Below are 13130 nucleotides of genomic sequence, written 5' to 3'. Positions count from 1 at the left end.
TTATGTTTACATGCTATAAATTGTTTGTTTGTTATAAATGTTTATGTGTTACTGCTTTTCTTAACTGTCATTTCATAACTCTCCACTTCTTGAAAATTCACACTATCACACGTACACGCGATGTGTGTTTTTCCCACCCGCAAATTTCTTTCAAAATTCCAAAATTTAGGAGAGTTGGCATATGCGCGGGGTGTCCGGATCTTTTTCCATGTGACCGCGTAGCTGTAATGACCCGGAAGGTCATTTTTGGAAATTTTGAATATTCATTTAACTAGAGTAAATTAATTGACGGTTAATTATTAAATAACTAATTTTAGTTAATAATTATGGATTAAATTTATAATTCTTTTTAATACCATATACCACTTGACCCTTGTAGAAAAATAAATTATTAGGGTTGAGAGTTTTTGGTTCATAACTTAAGAAAAGAAATGGAGACTTACCTACGTATAGCGGCGACTGGCGTGGAAACCATCCACTGCACTTCACGATCAGGTAACATTCATAAATTCATTAATTATGCAATTGAAAATGTGTATTGAGGTCAAATGTAGTTATAAGTATTATTATCATTATAATAATGTGTGAGAAAGAGTAAGAAGGGAATCAAATTGCAAACTTGATTAATTATATGTATATTTATAAGTTACAGTGGATTAGAATTGGATTTTGTGCAATCATGTGATCATTACGGCCAAATTCCATTTATGTAATCATAATAACTGTTAGTATTACTTTATATTGGCTTTGAAGAGGAAAAAGGGGATTTGGAATAAGAAAATTGGTATATATTTGTATAAAGTAATTTTGGAATTGAGAAACGATGGTGATTGGCTAATGATAGAAAAATGGTGAATACTAGGAATAATGATTCAATGGTTACAGTTGATTCAGGAGTTAGCGAACCAGTTTTGGATATTTTCCAGATTTTTGTTTATCCATAATTGTCACATTATAAACTATATTTTTGACATATTGAAATAGGTAATTAAATATTAGGGGTATTGTATTTTGTGAATATCCTTAGATTTATAATATTGGAGAAGTTGGGACTTAACCCTAGGCTTCAAATTTGGAGAAAATTGAAAGAGTTTGACATGTTAATTGACATCGAGATTTAAGAACTTGATTATAGATTTGGGATGAGTTTTTGGGTCTAGGTTAGACCTATAGTAGCATGAGTGTTGTTAGTTTTGAAATCTTATTGTGGTTAATTATTTGACTAGATTGCTTTGAGTTGGAAGTTCAACGAAAAAGGAAGGCTCAAGTCCTGGAGTGATTGTTCGATTATTTGAGGCAAGTGGATTTCTAAACCCTTGTTAAGTGTATGAAATTCATGTATTTCCTTCTAATATGTGTTTAGGTTAATGAGGCTTGGTGATGGATTGACTTGTCCACATTGATTAATTCTAATGATGAGAAAGGGATAATAAAAGGCAATGTGATCAATTGTTTGTGTGATATGTTGAGAATTGTTTGAAAGGTTTGTTGAATCATTCTTGATGTTGTATCTTGATTGTGTTGTTGTGAATTATGCAATGTTATGAAAATGGTCATCTCTTCATTATTTGTGTGAACATGTCATTTGCATTGTTCTGAGACATGGTTGTGACAAGTGTTATGTGCATTGAGAAAGAATAAGAAAATAAAGAGGATGTACCATTTCGAGGAACGTATCGCGCGCCGCGATGGATATTATATTTCGAGGGACGTGTCGCGCGCCGCGACGGATACTATATTTCGAGGGACGTATCGCGCGCCGCGATGGTTACTATTATCGAGGGTCGTATCCCGCGCCGCGATGGATGCATGGACAGATATGTCCCCCATGGGTCCCGGACTGAGAGACAGCGGGTGTGTATCATTAGGTCAGACATGCATCACTATACTTGACATTGCATTTCATTGCATTGCACTTCTTTATTATTGGTGAACTTGATCTTGTGTGTTGCTGATCTTGTGAGTGCCTTTCTATGAAACTTGTGACTGATGAATATTAGGCTTATTGTTGAAGATATGCAATTGTTAGAGTGTTGTTGTTGAGGATATGAAACTATTGTTGTTGTTGAGGATATGAAATTGTTAGAGTGTTGTGTTGAGCTATGTGCTTTGTAAATTTCGAACTGTTAGGTTGGGCTGGTTTTATACAGATTGTAGTTGTGAAGGTTCGGTTGGGGTGTAAGGAGTACTTGTATTCTATCCCCTTAGCTTGTGTTTAGAGGTTTACTTGCTGAGTACCGTGTGGTTTGATACTCATCCCTTGCTACTACATTTTTTTTGTAGGTCACTAGCCCGGACCTTTGTGATATATTCTCTTCCTTTCCGAGGCTTCTTGGAGATTTGTGAGGTAGCTGTTTGTCAACTCAACAGGCCTTCTTACTCCTGTTTATGATCTTGTTCTACTCTAGAAACAATGTCATATGAGACTTGTGTTTTTCTTTTGAATCAGTTGTAATACTTTAGAGGCTTGTACACGTGACAACCAGATTTTGGGGGTATTTTTGAGTTGCTTATGAAATTTCCGCATTTTATTGTAATGGTTGAGTTTTAGGCTGACTTGTCTTGGTGGGATAAGACGAGTGCCATCACGTCCATTTTTGGGTCGTGACAGTAGCCTTCTCACTCGAGTAGTCCACTCGAGAACCTTGTGTCTAGTAAAACTCACTCCTAGTTTACCTAGAGTAGAGATAAACCAACACACTTTACAAGGAGCATACATCATTTCATGACCTAAGAGACTTTATACCCTTGGTGTATTAAATCCATTTGCCGACTTTACCTTAAATGTCCAAGTGGGTTTCCGACCCCAAGTGACGACCTATCATTATTTATGTGCATATTTGAGAAATATTTATGCCTAAATATGGACCATTTGCTCTAATTAATTAAACTTTAGAGATGGTATGACTAACCTTTCTGTGACAGATACGAAGATTTGACGATGAAATACAATAAGTGATGATATCACCAAAAGGAACCAAGAAGGACAAACATACTAGAATTTCTTTTACTTTAGGAAGTACTTTACGTTGTATTTATTAGACATGTAATAAATAATTTCATTATCTAGTACTTTATTTTTGGAGAAATAAAATTGTTTAATTAATCAAGAGCAGTGGGATGACATATTATGGCAAATATACTTCTTAAATTTACGTTAGGCCAACCTCTGGCACAAAGAGGTCACAAGCATATTAGGACACATTTACATGTTATCTTTGCGATATATTTGAATTTACTTGATGACTTATTTACATGTTATTCTTACAACTTATTTGACTCTACTTGATGACTTGCATGCCACGTGAATTATTTATGTGAACATGACTTTACTTTTTCATTTAAAACTAATATTATTTCTGTCTTATTATTATTTTTATTTTATTTTTTCCTACCAAAGTTGATTCGTGTTGACAATCGAGCTGGCCGACCATCCTTACTTCACAAGGTCCAAGTCATCGACACTACCTCAGCGTAGTTGGGCTATTCAAGGAAGAAAAAATACTATGACTAATCCAACCGCATCTGATCCAATTGGTCCAGGACATATCATGGTTCCTATTAACTATCCCGAGACTTCCGAAGATAGAACTACTATTCAACATGATGAACAAATCACTTGTTTGACTCAAGAGATTGAGGATTTACGTAGTGAACTAACTCGAGTTAGGGACTTGGCCAATTTATCTATCACACTCCAAAGTCCACTTCATGAACCTAGAAGTATTGCACCAAATCCACCTCGTTTTCCATCACTTGATTCACCAGTTCTTGAACACTTTCCTCCACAACAACCTCCGCCTACCAACAATAACCTTCCTTCAACTACCCCCTCAAATCCATCAAATTTTCCACCCGCCTACACTCCTCCACAAAGTCTACCACCTACCTATACTACCTATGCTACTCCTCCTAATCCACCACTTGTCAACCCACAAAACCAACCTCCAACTCATACCCACCAACACTTATCCACTACCTACAACTAATCATGTAAACCCATCAAATACACCACTTCCAATCCAAAATACGTCCATTGTCCAAACTTATACAACTCAACATATACAAGGGCGCGCATATTGCCACTCCTTATGTGCAACATGTTCCTCCAGTATATGCGGTGGAAACTCAAGCCTTTACCAACCCAATATCGGCCAAGTTTAAACCCGAGGTAGATCAATATGAGGAAATGGAAAAAAATGTCAAGGTAAAGGCTGATAATGTGTTAGCTCGAGAGATTCGTGATGTTAAGGAAGCAATGAGAAACCTCCAAACTACTAGGGGAAACAAAAGCCTAGAATATGAGGATCTCTGTGTGCAACCTGACATTGATTTGCCTGTAGGGTACAAACTACCAAAGTTTGATACTTTCAATGGAATTGGTGATCCTCATACACATCTAAGGGCGTATTGTGACAAACTGGTAGGAGTGTGGAGAGATGAGAGGGTCAAAATGAAGTTGTTCATAAGAAGTTTATCTGGTGAAGCTCTTGCTTGGTACACACAACAAGATCTCCATAAATGGCGTGGTTGGAGTGATATGGCACAAGACTTTATAGATCGATTCAAGTTCAATACCGATATCATACCAGATAGTTTCTACCTAACTAAGTTAAAGAAGAAGTCTACTGAGACATTTCGTGAGTATGCTCTACGTTGGAGGTCAGAAGCAGCTAGAGTCCAACCACCGATGAGTGAAAGTGAAATGACTGCTACCTTTATTGAATCCCAAGATAACAGTTTTTACTATGAGAAAATGATAACCATGATGGGACAAAAGTTCACGGAAATCATTAGAATGGGAGAAATCTTGGAAGAAAGGATCAAATTAGGAAGGATCCAAGACTTTACAACCTCGCATGCTGCAAGCAAAGCGATTCAATATGGTTCTATCAATGGGAACAAAAAGAAGAAAGAAGATGTATCTGCTGTCATGATTGACCAAAGATGCATGCCAGGTCAAGTTCCTCCCTACCTAAATCAACCACATCAACCACATCAACCCATTTACCCTTACCAATATGGTGAAGCCTCACAGGATCTCTACTATCCTCCATCAACTCCTTACCATGTCTACAACACCCAAACAAACTATTATCAACCTCGAGCTCCTACTTATAATAAACCACATTCATACCAACCACTCCAAGCTTCAACTTTTCAAAATCGACCATATGCTGCACCTAGAGCTGGTCCAAATCATGAAATCAAAACCACTCGCAACTATACCAAAATAGTAGAACCATTGGCTCAGTTGTTTGAGAGGTTAAAAATAGCAGGTATGATACAACCAATTGAAGGGAAAATTCATGATCTTATTCCAAAATGGTTTGATAGTTCGAAGCGTTATGCCTATCATTCTGGAGTTGTTTTACACAACACTGAAGATTGTTATGGTCTCAAAAACAAGATTGAAGCTTTAATTAAAGAAGGAGCAATCCAACTTATTGGACCTCAACCCAACGTGAACAATAACCCTCTGCCTAAACATGGGAATGCCAATGTGAACATGATAACTATTGAGGAGGATTTGGATGTGAAAGGAGGTATTGTGCACATTGGAAAGGTGAAAATAATACTTTATCGTCCTTTGATGCTCATATCATGACAACACATGAACAAGCGTTGATAGAGGTTACTGCTGCAACATCTTACATACCTCTCTACAACAACGAGACACCGACCATTTGGGGTGCTGAACCAGAGGAGACTTTGAAGAATTGGACTAGTACTTCGTCTCTGGTTCGCCGGGAGTCTTGGTAGATTGAGCAAGTAGTAAAACTTCTTGGAGTAGCACTATTTTTTTAAAAAAATCGAGGCTTAAATCGTGCCTTAAAACTTTATGTTGTTTTGCCTCATTTTTTGAAAGCTTAATTGCAAAATCTATGAATGCATTTCCTATTTTTCTTAATTACCTCTTACTTATTACTTTCATTTTTCTTTTATATATTAATTTTCAAATTAAATCTGTCAACTTTATGATTGTGACATAATGAAACAAGTGAACAAAGTTTGAAGCCAAGCAAGATTTTCGAAGGATGTGAAGACAATCTATAGTTGAACAATCGACCAAGAAACATGACAACATGACAATATTCAAGCATGAAGTTTTCCATTCAAGAGAAGTCAAGAAACTACACCAAAGGGCGACTTCTGTGAAGTTACTACACTATCAATCCCTTTTCCTTTCACAAATTAAATTCTATTCATATGGAGATGTCTATGGAATGTTGAAAAATTCAAACATCTCATAGATAGATAGAGAGGTGAGAATTTGCCGAACTATGATGGTTGTGCAGTGAGACAAAAAAAGTGGTGGAAAATTGTCCTACCTTGTATATGATAGTTGATACTTAAAGAACCTCATCAAACCAAGCACCTCTCTATTGCAGAAATGGCTTTGTAGGTTCTCCTCAGAAAAGAGACCCATTTGGAGAAGATTCATAGCAAAAAAGTATGATTTACTCAATCACTGGACAACTTAGGAGGTTGTGGAAACCTTTGGGTGTAGTGCTTAAAAAGTCATAAGAAGATTATTGCCTCATTTCAATAACAACATGTCAATCACCATTAGAAATGGTTTGAAAACTGATTTCTGGAATGAGGTGTGACTTGGAGAAGACAGTCTTTGAAACTCCTTTCCACATCTTTACACTTTGAGTACGCAAAGAAGAAAAACTTGTTTAACACATGAGGCCTTACAGAAAAGGATATGACAATTTTGTTCAAGATGTGTCATGTGTAAGCAGGTAGCAGAAGTCAATGACCATATGTTCCTTCATTATAAGACAACTATGAGCTATGGAACATGTTTATTGACTCTGTTGGGAGTTAAATGGGTGATGCCTAGCACAACAAATGAACTACTAAATAGCTGGAAAGGTATTGGAAATAAAAGAAGGAATGAACACTGATGGAGAACTATACTTGCTTGCATATGGTGGACTCTTTGTAAAGAAAGAAATTTAAGAAGTTTTGAGGAACAAAAGACTAACTTATAGAAGATTAAAATAAATTGTATAAGTTTTTTGTTTTTTGGTGTAAACAAAATCTGGTAGGGGATATAGTAGGCTTAGTTGATTTTATTGGAAACTTGTAAAGTAAACCCAAAGGTGGGATGTAAGTTTTCAATTCATCGACTTTTGGATGATGAACTTTTTAGTGTGAATACAAAGTTACCCTTCTCTCAAAAAGGGTTCCATGTGAAGTTGTAGTCCCGCATAGTTGGGTTTTTGAAATTGTAGATAGCACTATTTTGGTGCAGATCTAATACATTTATCAATAAAGCCCCCAACAATCTTTTTCTTATCATTAAGGTGGTCCTCAGACAAATGATTTGGGGTATCAACCCCACCCTTAACTCTTTCAGAGAACAATCTAGCATGAATTCTAGCCATACTATTCAGATGATCTACTAGGGTCGAAAGCCTAACGACAGGGACAATTGGTTTCTTGTGAAGCTGTAGTCCAATATGATAGGGTTTTTGTAATTGTAGATGGCACTGTTATGGTGCAGATCTAATAAATCTATCAATAAGCCACCAACAATCTTTTTCTTATCATTACAATGGTCCTTAAATGGATCTGACGGATCCGGGGTATCAACCCCACACATAATCCTTTCAGACATCAATCTAATTCTGGATAGCTAGCCATCTTATCCAGATGATCTACTAGGGTCGAAAGCCTAACGACAGGAACAATAGACTAAACCAAATATATGAATGTCAATACTTGTCCTAGGAGGCAGACTGACACTAGTAAACAATGTACTTGACACTATGATGTCTGTTTTTCCTATGCCACCTAGTGTGTTCAAGCAAAAACCAGAGTGGAGGTGGGAAATGGTAGAAATATCTCCTTTTGAAAAGAGAAGTGGAATGAGACAATAGTTTTGAGACTAGCACACCCTGTTCAATAGCTAATGCATTTGATTCAACAAATTACTCATGCACAAATAATGCACACTCTTAGAGATTGTAATCAATCGGTTAACATATAATTCAAGTTTGAAAATTATTTTAAGATAGATTTTTTTAAAAAAAATGATAATTCAAATTCAAGTTATATTATCCAACTACAGAGGAACTATAATTTCACAACATTTTATTATTTCAATTTAATAAACAATAGCAATTGCTGAAGTAGATTCCCTACTTGGTGAGAGGTTTCTAGCAAGTACATAAATTGTTGAAGTATATAGCATAAAAGGATGGTGGAGATTCAATCTTTTCAGCACAAATACGAACCGTAATATACACAATGTATACTATACTACCCAATAATACCAAAATAATTAATAAGAAAATTTTTAACAAGGTCAGAAAGATTTTAGACCCCTACCAATACAAATCAAGAATATCATAATCTCAGATTCTAAATTTGAAAATTATAACTAAAATAAGCATACAATCTTGTATTCTTATAAAGATTCAACCTTTATTTAAATCATTAATATACAAGAACATTCATGCACCCATTAAGCAAAATGAAGCATACACAATCTTGTATTCTTATAAAGATTCAACCTTTATTGTGACACCACTATTTAAACCATTAATATACAAGAATGTTCATGCACCCAATAAGCAAAATGAAGCATACACAAGTCTTACTGAGGAAAATGATGTGTTATTAGTACTTTTGTAAGGGGACTAAAACAAATACTCAAGTTGGGACCCGTTTGTCCCCAAGAATACTAATATTTGTAACTACCTCCTCCGAAAAAGTTTGAGTTTTGATTTGAGGGATAAGGGGAACTATAATTCCACAACATTTTATTATTTCAATTTAATATATAAACAACAATTGCTGAAGTAGATTCCCTTTGTTGTTGCCCCTTTCGGCGGTAAAATGGTGATTTAGGTTTTAAAAGGAACAATCTGATTACGATTGATCAACCTAGTCTAATAATATATAGATAAGGGGAACTATAATTCCACAACATTTTATTATTTCAATTTAATATATAAACAACAATTGCTGAAGTAGATTCCCTTTGTTGCTGCCCCTTTCGGCGGTAAAATGGTGATTTAGGTTTAAAAAGGAACAATCTGATTACGATTGGTCAACCTAGTCCAATAATATATATATATATATATATATATATATATTATTGGACTAGGTTGACCAAATGAAGAAGATCTCTAATCAACTTGTTATTTGTTATTTGTTTGACTTAGGGGTCCCAAATATATTGCCAGTTGCCGTTACTTGCAACATGTACAATGTTGGCTAATTCTATAGAAACAATTTGTTTTTGAATCCACCAATTAAAGTTCTAAATATGAAGAAAATTAAATTATCCTCTCTTAAAAATGAATACTTTAATTTTATATTATGGTTTATGGTTCTCAAGCAACAAGGCCATTTCTGGGAAACCAAAGTTAGTGGATTTATGAAGAGATAACGAACCCAACAAAAAGATCAAAAAAGGCATTAAATATATTACCGACTTTTATTTTAAAAATAATATAAAAATTTCCTTTATTTTATTTTTATTAACTTGTTATTAATTGGGGTCAGGCGAATACGAGTTCTCTTACAAGTCAAATAAGCGAAAAGAAAATCATGTCTCTTTCGATTTTAATTTATTTATTTGATTTTGACTTAATACATAGTTTCAAAAAGTAAAGAGAAAACTTGAGTTTTGTGGTCTTACAATAAAATTATGTAGAATGTTCTAAAATATTATTTTATCTTGTGGTCTTAACATGATATGATATGTGAAAAGTTGAAAAAAAATACCAAAAAAGGAAAAAGCTTTCGAAACGGACTAAAAACAAAAATAGAACAGACACATTAACATGAAGAAAGTATAGAAAGATACTTTTAAACTTGTTTTAATTAAAGCTAAAATAGTGAAATAAGTTTAAAGCCATAAATTAGAAAATTTAATTTGTATTTTGCTTATAAATCATAAGTTATAAGTTCATTCTAACATAACCCAAGTATTGAATAAGTGGAAGCAAATTATAACTTTATGGGTGTTAATTACCATTTCACTCTTGCATTTCTCTTACAAGAATTCATTGCTCTAACTAAATGAATAATTACAAAGTTATAATGTCTATTAGTCTAGCTAACTTAAGTTAATTTTTAAATGAGTGTCATACATATATACTACACATACCAACTTTAGTTGGATAGTAGTCTATTATCAAATTACTGTTTTGGACCTAACTTAGCCTCAAACGCTAGTTCAAATGTAGGATGATTGTCTAAGCTTATAACAAGTCCTGAAATCTCGTCCCAATCTAATGTGAGATCAATCTTCACCACCTCCTCATGCCCAGACACTGTCTGGACATGAGCCTGCACAATCATGGACCGGAAAAATATATTCACAACTTCCACAAGGTCCAATTAGGGCTCTATATATATCGGACCCGATGTGCCTCAGTCTGATACCATGATACCTAATTTTAATTGCTAGGATCCACACCTTCATGTTGGAGAGGTTCAATCCTTACTATGACTTCTTGAACTGGTGGTGATGATATAGTGTCACTAGCCACATCCTGAGAGTTTACAATTGAAGTTGTACTAATAGAATTGTCTTTGACAATTTTTGGACAAGTCTCAATAAGGCAAAACCTACAATTAGGGCAAGAAGAGTGGGAATTAAGCCATACTGATACACTTAACGTGGAAGCAATGGTTACACTAAGGTAACACTTTAACTTTTTCCCCGATTCCAAAATTCTGATAAGCAAATGAAAGAATCAGAGTCAAATCCTGGATGTTTCAATAACCTAGTAGTGTAGGTTATAACGGGCAACGTCCCGAGGGTTTTCTTCCTATTCCCCTTATTTGCTAGCTTTGTTGTAGAAGAGTTTCCATGATTTAAGGATGATTTTTCCAACAATAGGCTAGAGGTTCTAAATGCACACTTTATGATTGAGTTCAAGAAAAATGTACAAATCAAGCCACAAAAAATTACTGGGAAAACTATCACAACTCTTGCATGAATCGGGAAGTAATTGTGAAAGCCAGTGTAGAAGTTATTTTTTTTTTTTATGAAAGTCGTGACCCCTCCATGACAATTAATGTATTTTTAATCGACTAGCTTTACTTTTAAGCGCTACAATTTAGAGAGCAGCTTAGTGTGATTTTACTATTAATGCATAGTTGGATGTTCATGTACTATATATATATAGGAGTTGATACACTAGTTCAAAGAAAAATTCAAAATAATATGTGCATCTGTTGAGTAAGAACCAGTTTGATGTTCATGTATAAGGTCTTTGTTTTGTTTTTCCTAGACAAAACTATGAAAAAATGTAAGCTTAAAAGATTGTAAAAAATTGTGCATCATATACTTCAAGATGTGACACAACTTCAGCTTATCGAGCACATGACTTTAGGCCGAAAGTTGTGGAGGATACATATTAGACCTAATGTAGTGGGATCTGAGAAGGGTAGAGTGTACTGTCCTTCAGAGGCGAAAAAATAGGGCTCTAGGTAGATTCGAACCCTAGTCTCATGGGTGGTTCCTCTGGCTTGTACCAACGACACAAGGACACCCCTATACTCCTCATATGGGTGCACTGTTAATTACTATATCCTAATTTTTGGCAGTTTCTCAAAATGGATATACATATATACACATGATTTTTTTCGAAGTGAACGGGTGCACCGTACACGTGCACCCCACATATGAATAAGTGCCCGCCTCTATTGTCTTTAGTGTAGTGTTGTCTTGCTTAGGGTGGTTCGTGTTTCCCATTGCACTAGTTGTATTACTGTAGTTCTTATTTGATATCCATCATTATTTTTTATTGTTTTAAAAAATATATCATAGTATGTTGTTCATTGTGTTTCGATATTATTACGTTATTTTCTTGCTGATTGTTGCTCCCTTTCGGTAGACTTAATTTGCACTATTTTCTTGTGATTTACTATATTTTCTTCATTGTATTTGGGATTGCTGCAGCATGCATTTGAATCAGAAGTCTTTTGAAAACAACATTTCTATACATCTCCACAAAGTAGTGATAAGATCTATGTATACTCTACCCTACCCAAACCCCACTTATGAAATTTCACTGAGTATATTGGTGTTGCTTGTCATATATACTCAAATTGAGAAGAAATCAACTACTATGGTGGAGAGGCAATAGGAAATCAAATTTAGGGTCTGTTTGAATGAGCTTATAAAAAGTAACTTAATTATAAGTCAAAAGCTAAAAGTTATAAGTACATGATACTTTATTTTTGACTTTTAGATTATTTTGAAACTTTTTTTTTGCCTAAAAGTGAATGTTTAAAAGCATTTTTAACCTTTTCAAACACTTTCATAACTAAAAAACTGCTTAACAGCCAAAAACACCTAAAATTAAAATAATTTTCTCCTCATAAAAAACTATTGAGCAAATCTATTTCAATCTACTAGAAACATGACAAGCAAAGGAAAGAGAGCCTTGCATAATTGAATTTCATGTGATATCACTGATTATATTATTAGTGTAATAGGAAAAGTGGTACCAAATTGTAGTTAAAAAGGTCTCAAAAGTCTTGTAAAATGGTTATTTGTAAACCAAATACTCTTTACTTTTTGCTACGTGTACTTGAACTTTTTTCACTTTTTTGAACTATATGATGACGCTTGCAAAATAAATTCACCTCACAAAACCCTATATGCTGATACAATTAGACCTACGAATACAATAACAAAAAAAACAGAATCAGTTTTGATGAAACCTGTGACTATAGTTGAAGGTATACCAAGGATCAAATGGACCGAATCAGAAGTGGAAAGAATGAATATAAAACAGAATCTGGAATTTGCTATCATTGGCAAATTTTCACATGGATGGCCAGATTTAGAGTTTTTAAGAAAGGCAATTCCATCTCAGTGTGGAATTAAAGGGGAGTGCATGATTGGCCTGTTACGGAATCGACATGTTCTTATTCGTCTCTCATACATGGAGGACTATATCAACATAATATCAAAAGGGGTATATTACATAACTTATAGTGAAGGATATTCATATCTAATGAGGACTCTAATCTATGATTCTAAGTTTAGGGTGGAGGAGGAAACATCGAGATCCATGGCATGGATTTTATTTTCGAATCTACTACCAACATTCTTCGAGAAGGAGTCCTTCTTTTCCCTGGCTTCAGCA

General features: G+C 34.7%; 1 protein-coding gene and 1 pseudogene across 1 annotated transcript; one reads left to right on the top strand and one right to left on the bottom strand.

The window, feature by feature from the left end:
• Window positions 1-4189: 4189 nt before the first annotated feature.
• Window positions 4190-5763, top strand: LOC125835694 (uncharacterized). Its single transcript, XM_049514801.1, has 2 exons — window positions 4190-5546; window positions 5633-5763. The coding sequence occupies exons 1-2, from the start codon at window positions 4190-4192 to the stop codon at window positions 5761-5763; spliced, it is 1488 nt and encodes a 495-aa protein (XP_049370758.1).
• Window positions 5764-10424: 4661 nt separating this feature from the next.
• On the bottom strand, window positions 10425-11658 carry LOC125835693 (RING-H2 finger protein ATL78-like; annotated as a pseudogene).
• Window positions 11659-13130: the final 1472 nt, after the last annotated feature.

Source organism: Solanum verrucosum, unplaced genomic scaffold (genome assembly GCF_900185275.1).
Source record: "Solanum verrucosum unplaced genomic scaffold, falcon-dt-bn FXZP01000128.1, whole genome shotgun sequence".
Lineage (NCBI taxonomy): Eukaryota > Viridiplantae > Streptophyta > Magnoliopsida > Solanales > Solanaceae > Solanum > Solanum verrucosum.
Note: the sequence above shows the minus strand (reverse complement) of the source record. Positions and strands in the feature narration are given on the sequence as shown.